This window comes from Falco rusticolus, chromosome 8, assembly GCF_015220075.1.
Source record: "Falco rusticolus isolate bFalRus1 chromosome 8, bFalRus1.pri, whole genome shotgun sequence".
Lineage (NCBI taxonomy): Eukaryota > Metazoa > Chordata > Aves > Falconiformes > Falconidae > Falco > Falco rusticolus.
The window spans coordinates 59,394,258-59,414,501 of NC_051194.1; the positions used below are offsets into that span (position 1 = coordinate 59,394,258).

At 52.4% G+C, this 20,244-nt stretch overlaps 1 protein-coding gene across 30 annotated transcripts in view; it reads left to right on the forward strand.

Annotated features, from left to right (window-relative positions):
* The window catches only part of PCBP3 (poly(rC) binding protein 3), a 61,844-nt gene that overhangs the window by 21,568 nt on the left and 20,032 nt on the right, over window positions 1–20,244 (forward strand). For 10 of the 30 annotated variants that reach the window (XR_005105643.1, XM_037396542.1, XM_037396543.1 and 7 more), the window contains 9 exons: window positions 5,896–5,967; window positions 6,274–6,297; window positions 7,201–7,233; window positions 7,877–7,993; window positions 8,416–8,547; window positions 8,873–9,001; window positions 11,567–11,710; window positions 14,657–14,698; window positions 19,710–19,788. Coding sequence is in view for 28 of the 30 variants with exons in the window: in XM_037396543.1 (XP_037252440.1) it covers window positions 5,896–5,967; window positions 6,274–6,297; window positions 7,201–7,233; window positions 7,877–7,993; window positions 8,416–8,547; window positions 8,873–9,001; window positions 11,567–11,710; window positions 14,657–14,698; window positions 19,710–19,788 (772 nt within the window). In the remaining 2 variants the exon portion in view is untranslated. The other 20 variants (XM_037396513.1, XM_037396517.1, XM_037396515.1 and 17 more) reach the window with 8 other exon arrangements.

Here is a 20,244-nt window from a genome sequence, read left to right on the forward strand (position 1 = left end):
AAGGGAGGGAGTAGAGGGTCCAGAGGAAGGCACATCTGTATCCCCACAATAGTAATTGGGGTCATAGCGGTGAGTGAGTCTGGAAGAGCACCGTGGTGCACATAAGCAAGGAGGGGAAAGCAGGTTATAATTGCTTGTCAGGAGTCAATGAGTGACACCCTGTGCCGTGAGTGGAGACGTCTCACCCAGAGGAGAGCAGGGAAAGGGGAGCAGGTGACTGAGAACGAAGCCTCCAGAGATGCTTGCTGGGAGGGCAAGAGCAGGGATGTTTGTCTCCCATGATGCTTGGGAAGATCAAGGGCAGGTGAGAAGCAGAGATATACTGCTGGCTGATGTACCAAGGTAGTGTGGGACATCTTTTTTTCTTCTTTTTTGGTTAGAGGTATCTGAACTATTTCCACTGAAGCTGGAGAGTAAGCAGAGGAAAGGTCAACCAAAATGACTGGTCTGTGGAAAGCGGCAGCAGCTGGAAAAGCAGCTTTATTGCAAAATGGCATTTGATGTCACTCATTTATATGGTGCTACTGTCCTCTCACAGCTTCGTCTTCTGACAGCAAAACCTGCCGGTGGCTGATGTGTTTCCATTTGGAGCCTGGGTTTGAGGGAATGCTTGACTTTAGTTTTCTGCTGTAGTGTTTTTTCTCCTTCCACCCCTGTCCTGACCTGGCCAGACTGTGTTGTCGTCATAATCCCGAGATGGCTGCATTGCAGCGCTTCCCAGACACTAAAACACAGTGCTGGAAATCGCCGGATTATGTCTTAATGGCAGGATCAAGCCACTGGGAGATGAGTGGGGAGAAAGCTCCTGCTTACGCAGGTGGACAGGCAATGCTCCTTGGGAAAGCAAGCTAGGAAGCATAAAATGTCAGAAAAGCAGCTTCTTCCCAGGCTTCCCCTGCTTTTCTCTCTGTTTAGCACATATTTCATTTTCCAAGGGTCAGAAAACGCTGGTTGGAGTTTTGTGAAGGGGGTATTGAGAGGACAGAGGTGTTTAAACATTTCCTCCCTCTCAATGGAAAATTTTGTCTTGAGTGATGGACATTCTGGCCAAGATGTTAATCCCCGCTGTGAAAGTCTGCCAACCCCATTAGAAATCTGGGCCACGCTGTCGCGTATTGCGGTATACTAAAGGACGCTGAAGTTTTGTGGTCATCTTTAACACCTGGCTTTCTGCTGGTGGGGCTCCTGAAACACCAAAGAAACTGGGATGTCTCCACCAGCATGCTCCAGGGTAGGGTCTCGGGGGTGGTCTTCTGGGCAGGTGGCACGGCATCCCCTACAGACTGGTGCCCTGGCCACCCTGCTCTTTACCTGCACAGCTCGGCAAGGGCTCTTGGTCAACAAGGCTCCAAAGTGTTGGAGTTTATCAGTTTATTTATTGTTTTCTGGAGGCTGTGCAATGGGCAAGGGGAGTGACAGAGACTTGACTTTGCTTGGCAGTGCCCGTGAACTTTCCATCCAAACCTGTCAGGGAGGGAGTGGGTTATGTCTGTGGGACATTTTTGCAGCGAGTTGTCCTCTGTTTGTTTTTGTACAGCTTGAACAAAACATTGCTGTTCCCCAAAACAAATCCCTAGATGAAGCAATGAAATTTGATGTCCGTAATGCCGATGAGAATATTCCATGCCAAGATCTACCAAATAAACCCTACCTTGTGTGTCTGCCTTCTGGCAGGGCCGTCCATCCCAGAGGCACCAGGATGACTTTAGTGCAGATGAGAGAGACCCTCCCTCTGGAGTTGTGGTCTGCAGGCAGTAGTAGTGCTAGTGCCAAAGCAAGAGGAACAGTTTTGTGATGGAGCTCATTTTTGAGAGCCTCAGCCACCTTCTCCAAAATGCAGGCTGCTGCTGCCGCATCCTAAGGTGGCGGGGGCTGTCTTGGGGGAGCTGCCCCCCAGTGCCAGCAGCAGATGCCTCGGTGCTCTGCTGGGTGTTTGCAGAGGAGGCATAGGCAGCATTTGCTGGAGCTGTGCCACTGGACTTGCTCACCTGTGGCCAACGTGCCCAGGGAGCCCAAGTGGATGCATGGGAAGAGGAAGAGGAGGAGGAGGAGGGCTGGCATTGGCGGGTGTGAAGCCAGCAATGTCTCCCAGCCCCTGCAGGGACACTGGCTCTGCCTGAGCTCAGCCGAGCCCCCTGCTATCGCCTGTCCAGAGGGGCTGCGGGGATTCCAGCATCCCCTTTTCCAGCTCCCATTTGGAAACCAGGCTGGAGAATGAATTCCAGCCCAGAGCTCCCCCTATTCTGCTTCACGTGCCGTCTCCTGTCTGGACAATGATCATGGTATTTAATACACAGTGTTCAGAATTCCCCTAATTAGAAGGTTTTGCTTGAATTTTAGGAGAGTGTCAGTATTTGTGCGGTATCAGCCGGCATAACTCAAGAGCACCAGCTTAGACAATCACTCCAACCTCTAAAAAACTGAAAAGGAGAAAAATCAGAGTATGTATGTTTGTGCATGGGGAAGAGGGGTCTTTCTGCTGTTCTGGGTTTCTATATTCCTTCTTCTTCTCCTTCTCCTCAGTCACTGGTGCCTGAGCTGCTTTTTCAGACATAGGGAATTCATAACAGATTAAGGAAATTTCCGGGGATTTGATGTATTTAACCTCAAAACCAAGGGAGAAGGAAGAACCAAATTGCTCTGGGTACTGATGATACCTTCTCCGAGGACTCTCCCAAAAGGCAGCTGCATTTAAAAGGCCTATTTATTCTGTAACAGGATCATCCTTTGGAAAGATGCTATCTGGCAGTTTTGGGGCAGATCAGTGCAGGGCACAGTGCTCCCCACTCTGCAGAGTTCCCCTCAATGTGGTACAAAGACATTTGGCTGTTCCCCATGGTGGCACTGCATGGGAGGATGCCTCTCTGGTCCTCTGCCTGCAGTTTCCCAGGCATGATGCTCAGCAGAGCCTCGCTTGGCTTGCTGTGCAACTTCCATTTTAGGGGCAAATTTGACACTTCTGTCTCCTAATGCTGTGCCTTTGACCTCTGTGGGGCTGCACCTGCTTTGCACTGGGTTGGAGCTGGGCTCTGGATCTGCTCTAGCCATTGGACTGGATGTAATGGTGTCCTCAGGGCTTGCAAGTATATGGACAAAGAAGCCATTTCAAAGCTGCCGTGAACTAGGCAGAATACGACAGTGAAGAGGAAGGGTCTGAGATGGGTCTCTCTCCAGGCAGGGAATGCTCTGAAATGCTCAAAATGGCGTTTGGGGGATAATTTTTCCAAGCCCTTTGTCTGTGAAGAATGAGGGCTCTGGGGGGAGGCACGTGCCCAGGGTAAATGCCTTGGCTCCATTGTTCCCATCATTTCCATTGAGCTTATGAACCCCCATATAAAAGACTTACCTTTCACTAGTATGATTAAGAAAAGGCCAATGTAGCTTTCCCGCTCACTGGAGCATGAAGCGTGTTTAATTTAATAATGCTGATAAATCTTAAAGCCAGGAGCATTTGGCTAACACATGACCCACTTTTTCAATCAATTGGAAACATTTACATAACGGCCTGATGCAGGGTGCCTCCTGTGAGGGATGTGGAGCAAGGGATGGCAGACACCCCCACAGTAAGCGCTGCCGCTGTGGGACATTTGGTGAAAGCAAACTGGTGAATTTGGCCAGTCCTTTAGCAGGGGAGTCATGACCTACCTCATCGGGGCTGCCAGCAAGGATGTGCCTGGGTTTAGAGCACCTCAGCCACCCAGCTGGGCTTTGGGGTCCACCACCATGGTGGCAAAGCCCAAGCTGCTCCAGGGTCCCACCCTCACCTGCCTATTCCCAGCTGTGGGGCTGGCACCCTGGGCTCCAGCTCCCAGGCCACTGTGGTAGAGCAGCTTGCAAAAAAAAATATCCCTTGGGGTGGTGTGTGGGGCAGGGTGGCTTTGTGGATAGTGCGTCTGCAAGTCATGAAAGCCACTGCCTGTGGATACACCTTGACCATCAGCTGTGAACAGCTTCTACCTTCCTCTGACTGTGCTGGCAGAGGATGCTCCTCAGCCGGGAAGGGGAGCTGTACCTCTGTGTTGGTGTGCACCAGCCTTGTGGGTGCTGCAGTGGTGTCATGGCTTTGTTTCTTTCCCTGTGACAGGGCTAGATTGCTTCTGGGGCAGGACATCCTCAGGGATGGCTGTCCCCCTATGCCATGGGGGCACCTCTGTGCTGCAGGTACTTTGTCTGCTGGGACATCAGGAACACTGGCAATGCTGACCTCCGCAAATCAGCCCATTCAACTTTTTCAGCATTGCCTCCCATGCATGGGAGTCAGCCTGGGGTTAAACCAACACATTTTCCTTTATTGTTCACCTGCAATGGGCTCTGTCTTGAAAGACAACGTTACTGATTTTGCACATTGTGGTATAGTGTCTCAGCCCGTTCCCATTATTCTGGTCCCCAATGTTGTCACCTTCTTCCTCGGAAAAAAATCACCTCCTCCCCGCCCTCAACAGTGCCTTTTGGCTTGACATCTTCAACACATTTCATTTCTTATCCTTCTTGTGAGGATTTTACTTTTTTTCATTTTTAACATCCAGTGGCCTCAAGATTAGCATTTGCAAGTAGGTTATGAGCAACCTCATTCCCAGTGAGCTGGTCTCCTGTTAGCTCGGTGGGAACACCGTTCCCCTGCAAACCACGTGGTTTTAGTCCATTTTGGCTTTCATCATAACTTCTTGGAAGAGGTTTTACATCAAACCCATCTCCCAGTCATGATTTGTGCGTTACTGTATGTTTATTCATCCTGACTGCCTCTTTGCATTAAAGTAATACTTGGGAACTGCTTTACCTCCCATTAAGACGGGGATAAGTCCCTGTCTGAGCAAGGGAAGATGCCAGATGCTCATGACCAGGATGAAAAATCTCTCATCTGATATATACTGAGGGATTAAATAACATGGTGGAGAATTGCTACGTATCTCTCGGCATTGCACATAGAAGGATGATGCTGGCATCTCCCTCTGAGACAGGACCAGTCTCCCCGTGCAGTATGTCAGAGGCATTTCATATGCCAGGTCCTCTCACGGAGATACTACTGAGGAGGCATCAGGAAAGAAAAAGGAAAAATTTGTTGCTGTTCTGTGATTTTTTTCCCCTCTGCCTTGAAAACATCAGTGGCGTTTTTCCCTCTAGAGGGCAGAGGAGGAGAGAGAATGGGAAGGAGAAGGAACACGACAGCACCGGGCCACTCGCAGAGGTTTCTTTAGATACATGCCAAGCAGGAATGACTGGAAATGACATGGGTCTGAGATGCAGTGCCCAGCTGGGGTGCTCACAGATCAGGATGAAAATGCAGATGTGTAGCAACTGGGACACCAGCTCTGGCCTTCCCACTCTGTACTCGTGGGGTCAGATATATTTCCTGGTTACTGAAACACTGGTTTTTGATTTTCTGGGTGCCTGTTCACACCTGGTGAATCCTGTTTTGCTAGATAGGTGCCCTGGGTCTTTTAAAGTCCCAGTTCAGCCATCGGTCTTTGGCCAGGCTGCTTCACTGACTCCCTGCTCCTGCATCCATGCACTCAGCTGGGCACAGCGGCTTTTTGGCTCATGCAGGTGGGATCTAGCTGTGCCATCTCGGACACTGAATCTTTACGCCCACAATGCCTTTGCATAAAGCAGAACTATGGGCTGCTCCCAGGCTTGCACCCAGCGTGGTCCTTGCAGCCAGCAGACGGCCCAGTCTGTACCCACCAAGGTGCTCAGCCCATGACATCTCCCACAGCTCCTCCAGCTGGGGCTTCCCACACCCTGCTGCTCTGCAGGGTCCATCCCACATCGAGGAACACGCCTGTTTTGAGAGAAGACCTTTCCCCTCTCTGTCTCCAGGTGATACGGCCGTGGTGCTGTCTCCTCCTGCACCGGGGCTGCCCTCCCAGCTAACGCACGTCTCCCGTCCCCCGGTAGGAAATGGAATCAAAGGTCTCCGAAGGCGGCCTGAACGTCACCCTCACCATCCGGCTGCTGATGCACGGCAAGGTAAGGCCTCCTGGCGAGGGGATTTCCTCGTAGCTCCCTCTCCCACCTCCTCTCCAGCTGTGCCTGGGTCCAGCCAGCCCCATGTGCCACCTCCTTGGCCCCGGGGTGCCAGAAGCAGGTGCCCTCCCGCTGATGGGGAGGGTGGCACAGTGACATGGTGCTCCTGGCCCTTCTCGTGCCTGCCCCCCATGCTGTCCCTCTGCTGGGGACAGTGCGTACCAGGTCTTTGCTTCATTGTGGGGTTGAGCTGGATTGTCTTCATGTTTTGTAATGTTGATTCCTTTGTGTTTGTCTTTATTTTGATAGGAAGTTGGAAGCATCATTGGAAAGGTAAGAATGTCTTTTAAATATGTATTTAATGCTATTGCCTGCATCTGTGGTGCTGTAGATGCCAGTCACCTCTTCCCTGTGATGTCCTTATAAGTTTGGTGTGCATGGGCTTGTTGCTGCATTTGTAAGACAGAAATGATGAGAGACCCCCAAAGGGATCAAAGACCATTTCCCTAAAAAAAAACAGCTGCCAGACATACCTAGTGCTGTTTCCAGCTGTGTCCCTGGGCTGATGGATAGCTGTTTATGATCATGTTGCCCTGACTTCATTAAGAGAGACTAAAAAATGCTATGCAGACTCATTTAAATTCTGGAGCACTTGTCTCTGAGGCCACAGGACACCATTTAGCTCGTGTAGAAAAACTTCACGAGGTGCTCTGCTCCCTGGTGCTTGCCGTGGTGGTTTGGAAAGTCCTGGCTATCCAGGATTGTTTTTTTGGTGTTTTTAAAAGGCCAGTTTATGGTGGCAAAGATTTTCAGCCTCAACACCTTTCCCCCATATGGCTGTGCCTTATTTTTCCATCAGCCTATCTAGCCCTGGAAAGATTTACAGTTGTACCTGCTTTATATCTGGATATAAAGATACTAGTTCTCTCTATAGATACTTGATCAGAAACTGCTTTCTGAAGCCATTCTGAAGTGCCAGCTTTTCTCAGCATCAGACCAGTTTCAGAGCTTTTTCTCTGCAGTTTTCCTCTTAATGGGAAATGTAGAAAGGGAGGTGGAGGCTGTGGTTGTGCATTAGTAGCTCTTTTAACTGTTGTGGCGCACAGACACAGGGAGCAGGGCTACGATGGCTTCCACTCTTAGCTCTTCAGAGCTAAAGGCGGGTGTTTGGAAGGGTTGTTTTGAAGGTGGAAGTCTTGAATTTTTAGTAATAGCCTGTGTTTCTGCTTCTTTCAGAAAGGAGAGACTGTGAAGAAGATGCGTGAGGAGGTGAGCAACCTAATGGGTAAAATGATTTGTAGGAGGAGGGGAGAGGAGTGGGAAGGGCCGGCGGGCTCCGCTGCCCAGCAGCGTGCAGCACGACGGCCAGAGCTGCACATCGCCCTGTGCGATGGGTGCAGCAACTCCCAGGGTCAGGACACACACAAGCCAGTTGTCCCCAGAGCTTTTTGGTCCAGTTTTCTTGCTCTATACTCAAACAAACCCCTATCACATTTCTTAGGAGTTTTCCAGAGCCAAGAATTTGCTCTTAATGAAACACTGAAATTAAGTCACTCGTAAGATGCTTGAGTTTGTCCAAGGACTTTGCACATGCAGCTAGCAAGGAATTACCAGATCAGTAGGCAAAACTCTTCCTTTTACAAGCAGTGATCCCACGAGCTGGTCTTTCCTTGGTTGTGTGGGTTTGCATTGCAGTAAAAGACCCAAAGCAGATGCTTGGAAGCCTGTTCTGAGGGTTGGGGCAAGGCAGTGCTGGAAGCATCGCAGGGGGCAAGGGTGGGAGTTTTTAAAGTTAGGGATGGCCAGGGACCAGGCTGAGACAGGACCTGACTCAGAGGAAGGGCTGCACCTCCGGTGCATCCCCGCTGGTTGCTTGGCTGTGGCTATTCCAGGGCTGCTCTTCTCCTTCCAGAGCGGGGCTAGGATCAACATCTCGGAGGGGAACTGTCCCGAGCGAATTGTGACCATCACCGGCCCCACCGATGCCATCTTCAAGGCTTTTGCCATGATCGCCTACAAATTTGAGGAGGTGAGAAATGTCAGCCGTTTGCCCCAGGAGGGCAGAGTGAAAGGGTCTGCACCTAGGCCTTGGGTGGCCTGCCGGCCAGGCAGAGCTCTGGCATTGCCCACCGTTGGGGCCAGCAGTGCAGATGGCCCTGGGTACCTCCGACCCATGTGTGGCTGGCTGGACTTGCTTAACTGGTACATGACCTCAGCACAAAACCTTCCAGACATCTCTAACTAGGCAAGGACTGAGCTTCAGTGAACTGTCCCAAAGGTCTCACAGTTAATTAACTGCAGGGATGCGCAGTGATGCAGCTGCAGACAGAGACCAACTGCAGTCAGGGGGACATGACCCCTCTCCTCTGGCCCAGGGCATTGGGGCTGGCCTGGATGGCAGGCTGCTGGTCAGATACGAAGGGCTGATGCGTTGCACTCTTCCTTCCCAAGGACATAACCAACTCAATGAGCAACAGCACTGCTACCAGCAAACCTCCGGTGACGCTGAGGCTCGTCGTGCCGGCTAGTCAGTGCGGTTCGCTGATCGGCAAAGGAGGCTCCAAGATCAAGGAAATCAGGGAGGTAAGTCAGAGCTGATTTCATTATCGCATGTAATTGCAGCTCCTCAGAGCTGATCCGTAACCAAGGGGGAGCTGCCTTGGAAAGGGGGATCCATATGCTGCTAGCATCGTGCATCACATTGCTTCCCAGGATGATCCTGCTGATGTAGGAGCAGCATCCCATGGCACCTGACCAACGTGGTCCTGTGGGTGCAGGCAGGGTGCCACATCGGAGCTCACGCGGGGCAGCGCAGCTCTCGGGAGGCGCGTAGCGTCGGAGCTGGAGCTGGCTGTGAAGAAAGGCATTCAGCTGTGGGATTTCTCCTTCTCTCTCTTTCTGTCTCCAGTCAACAGGTGCTCAGGTTCAAGTGGCGGGGGACATGCTGCCCAACTCCACGGAGCGGGCGGTGACAATCTCGGGGACACCCGACGCAATTATCCAGTGTGTCAAACAGATCTGTGTGGTGATGCTGGAGGTACAGTCTGTAACAAAGGGGGTAAAGTACATAGGAAAAAAACCCAGCTGGCACCACAACAGCGCTGGGAGCTGTGGAGCGTGTCTCTCGTACCCTTCACCACGCGTTGTCGGACCACTCTCATTTCCTGGTACCTCCGTTTGATGCGCACCTAGTGTGTTTTCCCCACCATCGTCCGTTGTTTCTAGAGTCCCACACTGGAAACCTGCCTGGTCGGGTGCCCCAAAGGAGATGGTTTGTGTCGTAGCCCAGGGTGGCTGCAGGAGAAAGGGGTGCTGGAGGAGGCCAGGTGGGCTGGGACAGCTGTAGCCTGGTGTCCCAGCAGCACCCAGGGTGCCATGGGAAGGGGATGGGGGCTGCAGCCACTCCAAGTGCCTGGCCTCCTCTGCACGGGACTCACGGTGTCCCATGAGGACCATGGCTGGGAGGAGAAGGCCAGTGCATCCCGTGTGCTGGGGGAGCTGGAACTGGGAGCGCAAAGCTGGGCTTCAGTGAGGCACAATGGGAAAGGCAGTGAGGAAGGCAGGTGGAGAGCAGGGCCTGTAGAGTGTGTGGACATGTGTCCAAGGTGCCATTTTCTGGGAGAAATGCTGACGAGCAGAGCTTGAAGATCTCTGCCATGGAGTGATGCTGCTGTGCCAATGGCTTGTTGCCAGGCATGACCACATCCACATGCCCCACATCCACACCTGCCACCCCAGATGGGAGAAGCTCCAAGAGGGAAGCAAATCCAAATGTAAGCAGTTTCACTTTGGCAGCAGCACAGCTAAGAAGGAGTTGCCACGAGCCACATTACCCACCACTGCTGGTAGCGATGCTCAGGCAGGTACGCTCTGCTGCCAGAGGAGTGCAGTTTTAGCTGCATGGTGACTCCAGCTCATGCTCTGGACCGTGGCAGAGATGAGCCCAAGGTGATGCTTGCAGGTGTGATTCTGTGGCTGCTGTTCTTGCTGACCAAAGCAAGGGGTGCTGCTCCTCTGTATGGCTCAGCAATGGGAAAGAGAAAAACCCATGAGTTTTCCTGCAGTTTGAAATCTGGGAAGTCCCCTGATTTTAACAGTTCACAGAGATGCTCCTTACAACCTTTCAGTCTTAAATTATCTTACTGCAGAAATCCTTGCTCATCCCCTCCAATATCTGTAACGCAATAAAAGAAAAAGCAGGTTTGTGATAGTAGAGGCTGTGCTTTGATCGTACAGCTTTCCTGCAGACCTGTGCTTAGCAGGAAGATTTGGATATGACAGTTGGATACAAGTAGGAGTCTCAAAGAATGTACAGAAAAAATGAAGAATTTTCCATGAGATAGCGTAATTTATATTGCCTGTCCTTACACAGCAGTAACTGGGTCATTTCACTTTGGGTAGAACCAGGAAGCTTTTATCTGAAAGCTCTTCTGACCCCTAGAAACCTCCATAATCTCCTTTATGGCCTGTTAGTTACGTCCAGGAGAAAACCAACAGAGATAACTTGGGTAAGAAGATCCCATGCACCGCGCAGTGGGATGCATCACTACAGCTTGATGTTCATCACTACAGCTTCTGCTGGGACCTACCCAGGGACTGGCCAGGCCACAGCAACAAGGAGCAAGATGTCCTGCCCAGCCGGAGCAGAGCTGCTGCCGCAGGAGGGCTGGGAGTGCACGCGGGTCAGTGCCTCTGCTGCTGGCGTCTGGCTGGCTGCTCACAAGGACTGCTACCACCACGCAGCTCTAGGATAAGATCTCTGGAAACTCTGGTGTTGTTGTCGGAGAGGGATTTCCAGCCTCTGGCTCCTCCAGAGCTCAGCACCCTGGACAAAGTGATCACTGCCACTTGGCCCACCAGGGCATGGGAGGTCTTGACCACAATGACGGTGCCTTGCAGCACCCATGTCCCAGCTTGGATGGTGACAGATCACACCAAGTCCTGAAGCTGATCCTGATCCACCAAACCCTGATCACTGATTCCAGCAGTGAGGAAGATGAGAGGGGTCAAAGAGCTTGAGCACCGTGCTGGGTCACTCAGCCGGGCTGCTTACCCCTTCCGATGCCCGTGCTGACAATGCCACGCACAGCTCCTGCGTGCGGCAGGGCTGGTATGGCTCCAGGGCGGGCTCTCGATGGGCAAGAGCTCTCAGGCTGCAAAGCCACTGCACGAGGAGGCTCCCGGTGACCAGGGATTAAAAGCCTGGTCCATGGATGTACCTCCCCACCTCGCTGCTTGAGGGTCTCCTTGGGGTGTTTTGAGGAGGGTGCTGTGTTCCAGCATTGGGCTTAAGTCTAGACCAGGTGATGCAGTTTGCAGAGAACAGAGGTGAAGGCAAGGGAGGCAGCAGAGGTCCAGGAAGCAATTTAGGGGCCCATGCCATGGCAGGGGATCTCCCGTACCCCAGGTTGTCCTTGTTGTCCATTAAACACTGATTTCCCCCGTGTCCTCCTGTCCAGAAACGCGGTTTGCCTGGTGCGGGTGTTGCTGGCGGCGGCCCCGGGGGCCGTGCTCCGTTAGGTGCTTTCTAACGCTCTTTTTGCCGCTGTTTCAGGAAAGCTGTTCTAATGTTCTCTCTCCCTCTCCTTGTCCCTTTTCCTAGTCCCCACCAAAAGGTGCCACCATTCCCTACCGCCCAAAGCCCGCCTCCACCCCTGTCATTTTTGCAGGTGGTCAGGTAAGAGCCGACCCGCTTGCAGCCTCCACTGCCAACCTCAGCCTTTTACTGCAGCACCAGCCGCTGCCCGTTAGTGCACTCAGGTTTCTTGCCTTCTGACTTGCATGGTGTCATCCCATCCGTTGCGTGCCACGGCAGCTGGACTGAAAGCTCTTTGCAGAACCACTGGCTGTTTGCAAGCCCGGGCTGACGGCTTAGCTCCTGTGATGGCTGCTGGAGGATAAGGGAAGGGCTAGCCTGGGGAAAGAGGGTGTTAGCTCTGCCGGGCACTCGTGCACCAAGGAAAGGCTGGGGTTTGCTTCTTTAGACCCAAATTCAGTATTTGCCAACAGTTACCGGTGTGAGGGAGAAAATGAGAAAAGCCTCATTGAACAAAATGCCCTCTCACAGCAGCTGCGAGTGTTTATTTTCTGGCATCTCTAGTCCAATTAAAAATAACTTTGTGTAGTTGTGATTGATCTGAGATAGGAAGGGCTTGTCCCAGCCACTCCAGGACTGTGCTGAGCCTCTGTTCAGGGCAGCCCTCGTGGAAGAGTTATAGCCCCATCACTGGTGCTCGGACGGTTTGGGATGCTGCTTCCCCTGAAAGCCCCGTAACCTCTGCTGCACAGCCGGGCTCAGCTGCGCCAGCGGGAGAGCCTGCATCACATTGCCTTCAATGACGTTGCAGTGGTTGGTCTGCAGGCTTGCAGTCCCGATGTGGTGTTTCTAGCCACCCTTGGGAAGCACCAGCAGATTTTTTCTTTGTCGGCTAGCCGTAGCACACACGTGCCATGTGAGCTGGCAGTTATTCTGCCAATAAAAATCAGCTCCTGCAGCACATGATTTATGAAACAAGCTGAGGAGGCAGATTTAAGAGGGCATCTGAGCCATTGCTTTTCCCACCTCACCTACTCACCTTGCCTGGTGACCAAGGACCCACCTGTAGATGCCACCATGCCATGGTGTACCAGTATCTAGCAGGAGAGGTACTTTACCAGGAGCTCCAGCGGCCAGGTAGAGCCATCACCATGAAGCTACAGCTAATGCCATCCAGAGCAGCTCCACACGAGTTATTTCATTTCTCCCCAACCATAATAAATAGCAGAAGGACAAACTAAGGATGGGAGCAAAGCCCAAAGCATAGGCTATTTCAGGCAGCATGCTCAATTAGCATGTCTTAGTCATTGCCAGAGTTGGGAGGAGTGTGTCATGTGGCCTGAGCAGCCGTCCTGGAAAAGAGCTTTGAGTCCAGCTGCTTGGTGAACTTATCTTCTCAAAAGGGAGAGTAAGGTGGAGGTAATCTTTCTCCTGTTGGCAAACAGTTGGTGTCTTGCACAGAAGCAACGTCTTAGGAAGAAGCAGCCGTCTCAGAAATGAGAGCTCTTCCCTGCCACCCCTGAGGGACCGTTGGCGAGCCCCTTGGCTCTGCCTCAGGGGTGGCATGGGGCAGGTGGGCAGAGGACAGCAGGTGGCACAGTAGTGCTGTGAGGTGCTTGGGGTGGGCTGAATCTGCAGGAGCTCAGCAGGTTCAGGCAGATGCTGTCAGAGTTGAGTTATATCTGTCCAAGACACCTTCCTGCCCTTCATTAGCTTTTTCTAATCAATTTTTCAAATCAAAAACCAACAACCAAATTAAACTGCCAAGAAAGATAACTTTTCACAGCAGCTTCTGCCACGTCCCCCACAGGCACACTGGTCCCCATCACTCTGGGATGCTAGCAGGCACTGGGACTACCATTCCTGTGCGTGGGGCTTTGCCTCCTTCATCCTCCAGGATTTTGGGGGTTTTCCTCACACAAAGCACTTTGCTGTTTGCAAATGATGTGGCAAATTTGCAGAAGTTCAGAGTTTTGGATTTTTTTTATTTTCTTTTTCTTGGCTATCTTTACTCTCCCTTTTTAAAGTGTTATCCATCTCTTTTGCCATTTCTTTCAGAATCATCTGAATGTGTGAACCAGTGAGATACGTTTTGCTAGTTGGTTAAGTTCTAAATATCGGGCTCTCTAGCGTCTGGCTCTTTACCCACAGTGGTGCTTATTTTCAGGTTATTTACAAAAGAGAAAGGATTGCTACAAATGGTGGGAAAAACACTAAACAATTTGCCTGGCAGACATCTGCATGGATTTGTCATTTCTGGCTAGTGAAAGGCATTGCAGCGCAGGCAGCCTGTCCCTGAGCCCTCTCTGTGCTCGGTGAGACACCAGCACCAGCTGGCTTTCTGCACGGCAATGCCTTTCCCCCCAGCAGAGCACTGGAATATACTGGGCAGATGTAAAGCGTGTTGAGAGTTGTGCACCTGAAAATATGGAGAGACTCACTGCACTGGCTTGCTTTCTAGGATCACGTTTAGGCGTGAAGGGCAGTGGTGATGTTACCGTGCATCCGCTCCACAGATAATGCTGGTTTGATGCATATCTTTTGTACAGCCAAGCCCAACCTTATATTCCTGCTCCATGCAATTCTGGCACCTTTAAAAAGCTGTTTCTTTCCTTTTGGAAAAGCCAAACTGAGCCCAAGCCCTTGAAGTTAGGTAGCTCAGCGTGCTCCAGGTCTGATCAGAGGTGTTGACCTCCCTCCCTCCCCAAGGACTCACTGCCCCGGGGAATTTAATGTGGCATGGGGCGGGGGGGACGACGGGGACTTTTCCCTTGGGCTAGCCAGGGAGGTGCACCAAGCAAGCGCTTGCTGCATGGAAAGTGCTTCCCTCATCCCCTCCAGCCTCAAAAGGGAGCTGGTTAAGCCAAAATTCAAAATCCTGCCCCACACCCCCCCTTTCACCAGCAGCAGAGCGAGGGGAGAGGTGTGCCGGAGTCACGGCGCTTAGCTCCCCGTGCTCCGTTATGTGGGGGGTAGCATGGGGTCCCGGGCAGGGCAGGGTGGGGGCTGAGCTCCTTTTTAGCCCCTGCATTGACAGCATTTACCCCCCGTCAGGCAGAAAGGAGCAAAGCCCGGGGACGGCAGTCCCAGCGGAGGCATGGGGCTTTGCTGCCTTCTCCTGCCGGCCCTAGTAACGTCTGTTTTTTTCTTTTGCAGGCCTATACAATTCAGGGACAATACGCTATTCCACACCCGGATGTGAGTTTTACCCTAATTTTTCTTATACCCTTCTATGTCACCTGCATGCTACTGCTAATTCACATAATATTAATATTAGACAATAATATTAATAGCATATTTTCAAAGTAACTGGCCGTGTGTAGTATCTGTAATACCTTGAATAGCCTTTTAACCTATTAGCTCTAAACTTTATGACTTCTGAGGACTTGGCCTGATGCTAAATTGTTTGCATTTCTCAGTGCTATCCCTTTGTTCTGAGAGAAGCTATACTGTATGCATTTTGTGCCTCAAAATGATCAAAAGAAGCAAAAAAAGAAAAAAAAAGATTTTCCCTTCTATTTCCCCCTTGTCCTTAAGAAGCTGCTAAGCCAAAGGGCTTATTTAGGTGCTGAGTGCCTTGGGGAGGTGGGGAGAGGCCAGAGCTCCAGCGGTGCGTGGTTTCTTGCTTGAAGCCTGGGCAGGGGGACGTGCCTTTTTGGGGGTCCTCCTTCGGGTGACTTGGAAGCAGGCACTGAGGTTGGGCAAAATGCCACCTGCATCCCGTGGAAGAGCAGAGAGGACGGTCCCCCACCACACAACTGGGTCTCACCTTGGCTCTGTCTTCCCTGCGGGGGCTGGACCCCAGACCGATGGGGTCACCCTGGGTTTGATGGCTGTCTCGTGGATTTGGCTCGCTGTCGCCCGGGGGGGGTCGGGGCGCTGCAGGCACGGTCCCTGCTTCGCCTCACACGCCTTGGTGCGGAGAATGGGCGCTGCTCAGACCTGCAGCGCAGATGGGCTTTGCTGATGCTCAGATCTCAGATCCCCCTGCTCGTGCCAGGCTCCCGTGCTTGGGCTGGGTGAGGGAGCCAGAGCATGTTTGTGGGGGGACATCTAGGGAACATCTGCTGGCATGTACGTAGAAGTACCAACAGAAATAGAAACTGAGTCTATTTTAAAGGCTTTCTCTATGAAAAGCAGCAGTGACGCATTGCAATGCCAGCAGCTCCTTGCCGGTAGCAGACAGCTGCTCGGCTTTGGGGGTCGTCACAGCTGACCCGTGCCGGGGAACTCTTGGAAAAAGCTGGGATTTTCTAAATGTGTTCCAGAGGGGATAAAATACCTGGTGAGTCCCATTGCAGAGGCTCCTCTTTGCTGGCACACCTGTGAGCCAGGGCTCTGCAGTGGCGGCTGAGCACAAAGTGCCACTGTGGGGACGTGGCTCAGTTGTCAGTGGTGTGGTGTGGGTGGAAAGCCTTCCCAGCCACCCCACGCGTGGGAGGAGTGTGAGGTAGCTCAGTGTTCCTCTTTCTGATGGGCACGTTGGGTATTAAATCATGGGATTACTTTTTGCATGATTGAGAACAGGGCAAGGCTGTTTGAAACCATGAATGCACACTCCCCTTGGGAACAGCTGGGAGCTGTAGGCTGGATTTTGATCTTAGGAGCAGTGATTTCACCCAGTTTAGTGAAGGCTTTGATTTTCCATGTGATACCAGTATGTATGTACTTTGAACAGGCTGCTGTGACGGTTGCTAAGAAATATTCTTAACTGTGTGCGCTTCACTTTTCCTCCCTAAGTGGTATATAAATAAATACACCAGCGTATTTAGTGAGGGTAGATCAATATATTCTTTGTCCCAGTTTTGCTTTGCAAGTGGTGGTGACAGCTTAGTGTTTTTCTCATTATTATATTCCTCTGATTGACAGGAATAAAATACATTTAATACGTTTGCTGCCTGTGCTCTGCCCTACTCTCAGCACATTTGCTGAGATCTGGAAAAAGTTGTTCATGGGGGGGCCATGCGCCCCATCCTTACTCTCGTAGCTCTCTGGCAAGGATCAGTCGTGTTAAACACTGCTCTGTGCAGAATCCAATCTTGAACGTGATTTTAGGGCACTGCCCTTGCTCTCGCAGGTGTCTGTGTTTAGTGGATGCCTTTTGCAGACCCATGACTGCAGAGCGGGCAGATTTTCATATGTCAAAGCTAAAATGCAAGCTCCTGCCTTGATTTCCTCCCCTGGGGAAAAGAAAAAAAACAGATCAGTGGGAGTTTTTGCTCATGAAGAGCTTCAGCATTGACCCGGTACTTGTGAGTTGTTTGGGATGTGATGTGTAGCTACCTGCCTGCATGAGATTTGCAGTGGAGATGAAAGGATGGCCGTGGCGGCTGGGGGTCAGGGGTCTTTGGGAGTGAAGTCAATGTTGAGCACAGGAAAGCTCCTCAACCAGGGTATGCACCAGGCTGGCAGCTGATGAGGCATAGCCGGGCATTGCTGTGGGTACCTAATGATGCTCAGTGTGGCTGTATGTTGGTCCCAGCGCTGCTGTCCTGCCCAGTCCGGTCCCTCCCAGCAGCACAGGTGGGAGAACTCACCTCTGGTCTGCGGGGAAAACCAGAGTTTGAAGAAATGCTCCCAGGGGTTTGCTTTCAGCTTTTTCCAGGGAACAGGAGAGGAGGTGTTTCGTGCACCACAAGCACTCACGTAGCAGCTTTCACTTGAACACCTAGGCGTAGCCATCCTCTCCTCTTGTAGGCTTTTTTGTTGCTGTTATTATGGGTGTTTGCTAAATACCGCTATCCAAACCATGTCTTAAAATTGTGCTAGATCAGTGTTAGAAAGGATTTTGGTGGTTCCTCTGACAGGGGGTGGGGAACCTACCCTAGGGCATGGTTGGAGCCCGAGGGGCTCTGCCTTCCTGGCACTCCTCTGCAGTGCCAGGAAAGAAGCAGGAGGTTTCATCTGGAGTTCTGCCAGTGGGACAAGTTGTAACAAAGAGCTCTGCCAACAGGGTGCACCTGGGTATAATTTGATAGAAAACAGGATAATTCTTAAATTAAAAGGCAGCAGATGCTGATGTCAGCCTGGCCTGGGTGCTGGCGAGGTTATGGAGCAGATCACCCTGACCGCTACGGCACGTGCAGCACGGCCGGGGATCGGTCCCAGCCAGCACGGGGTTATGAAAGGTGGGTGCTGCTTGGCATCCTGATCCCCTTCTGTGACAAGGTGACCTGCCGAGTGGGTGAGGGAAAGGCTGTGGGTGGCGTCTGCCCCGGCCTCAGCAAAGCCGTTGACACGTCTCCCCCAGCACGTCCCACAGCGTGTCCAGAGCCGGGCAGGGGGCTGGGAAGGGGCTGGGGCACAAGGTTGATGGGGGGGCTGGGGGCACTGGGGGGGGGGTCAGCCTGGAGAGGGGGTGGCTCAGGGGGGCCCTGATCGCTCCCTGCAGCTGCCTGACAGGGGCTGTGGGCAGGGGGGGTCGGCCCCTTCTCCCAGGGAACGAGCGACAGGACAAGGGGAAACGGCCTCGAGTTGCGCCAGGGGAGGTTTAGGTTGGGTGTGAGGGAACATTTCTCCACCGAAAGGGCGGTGAAGCCCTGGGACAGGCTGCCCAGGGAGGTGGTGGGGTCACCATCCCTGGAGGGGTTTAAAAAATATGTAGCTGTGGTGCTTGGGGACATGGTTCAGTGGTGGGCTTGGCAGTGCTGGGTTAATGGTTGGACTCGGTGATCTCAAAGGTCTTTTCCAACCTAAATGACTCCATGATTCTATCCAGAATCATGTTATGACAGCTTTTCATATGGTGTCTGTCCCTGCTACCTGCAGGAGCGGTGGCGTGCCTGGTCCTATCCGCAGCTGCCTGTGTTTTGGCAGGAACCCACCGCAGCACACCTTGGGCTTATTTTCCATGCGCCCAGGAGAGGTGTGCCCGCACCTCTTCTCGTGGGGTGACAGACTTCTCCCCTGAACTGGCGGAGGCTGGGAGTCCTCACGCCTCTGCCAGGCAGGGCTCCCTCAGGACCTTTCCGGGGAGTTGCAGGTGTTCCCTCTCCCCACTGCCTCCCTCCAGCCTCTCCTCTGGTGTGCTCAGCCCCCCGGGGCTGCCCTCTCCAGTGCTTCCCCCTCACCGCTGCCAGCCAGACCTCCCTGCTCTCCCTCCCCAGCCACGCTGCAGGAGCAAGGAGGTTTTGAGTACTGTTTCCCCACAAAATGTCAAAATTAAAACTCCCTCGTCAGGGAGGGGATGGGTGCAACAAGCGGTTTGCGTTTGGGGGATGATGCAATCCTGGCAACCCTCTGAGCACCTGTGAAATCATGAGCGGGAGGTGTTAAAGAGCCTCCTTCCTGCTCACTGCTAGACTTCAGCCTGGTTTGTTTTGTTTTCTTTTGGTTTATTGTTGTTTTGGTTTTTGGTTTGGTTTTTTTTTGTTGTTGTTTTTGTGGGTTTTTTTTAATTTGGAGCAGTGAAACAGAGCACAAAATGTATTCCAAATAAACTCCTTGTTATGCAACCGCTTCGTGACGGGGCACGAAAACCTACCCGGCACAACAAGGGATACAAGGATCTGAAATACCTACTGGTCACGGCTGAAGCCCATATTTCCCTGTTCTGCTAAGGGGCCTGTGCTTGTAATGAGCTGACGTTCAGAGCCGCAGTTTGTCCGTCTCCCAGGGGCGCTTCCCACCAGAGGCGCAGCATGAGAGCCTTTGCTGTGGGGATAAGTGGTCACGATGCAGCTCCAGCAGCAAAAAGAGGGGTCTTCTGGCTGCTGGCACGTGATGCCCACCAGCCTGGCAGTGCCTTTGGGATGGCTCCTCCACTCTAAAGCTATCCTGAAGCGAGCAGCAGCCTCTGATTGCAGGTTGTGGAGCCCAGCAGGGGAAGGCGATGGCTGAAAGTGCCGCAGGGAGCAGCCCTGCCACTGCTGCAGCAGCCGGCCATGCACTGAGGCAGCCGCTCGCTCGCCGTGAAGGAGCTGAACCGTTTGACGAGGGGCGAAAACTAAGCATGGGCTTCTTGCTGGTATCGTACTTCAGACCTTGACCAAGCACTTCTGCAAAAGATTTGGGCTTTATTGCATTTTACCCAGGCCAAGTCCTTCTGCTAATGTTTTTGCCATGTCTCACCATGGCTTCCTGGTTTGGTTTTTTTGGTTTTGTTTTCTTTTTTTTCCTTCCATTTTAATTTTGTTCTTGATTTTTGGTGTGACTTGTTGTACTCTATGACAATAACCTTCTTAGCTCTAATGTCCCTCCTACCCCTCAGCAGTTGACCAAGCTCCACCAGTTGGCTATGCAGCAAACCCCCTTTACTCCCCTTGGACAGACCACCCCCGCTTTCCCTGGTACGTACCCACACGCCCTTTCTAGATATCCTTCTCTTCTTACCTGTAGAGTTTCTCTCTCTTTCTAAACTCATGCTATTTAATGGAAACAAGCAGGGCAAGTAAAACTGCAGTTGCAATGTCCGTGGGAAAAGGTTATCAGGGAGACTAGACGGATGTTTGGGGGTTATGGTCCTCATGGGCGAGCTCGCAGCCATTAACCGCGCACGCCTGGACTGCTCCTGTGAAGCCACGCTTACCTTGCTCCCAGCTTTGCTGGCTTTCCCAGCAGAAGCGATGAGTGCCAGCCTCCCATCCTTCCCCACCCAGAGGAGGTAGCATCCCCTGCTGTGTGCTGATCTGGACCCTGGTGGGACATCCCCGCTTTCCCAGGGGGACCAGCTCAGTGCCAGCTGGGTGTGTTGCCCCGGCATGCATGGGGAGCGGTGCTGAGCCAGGCAGGACAGCACCCCCATG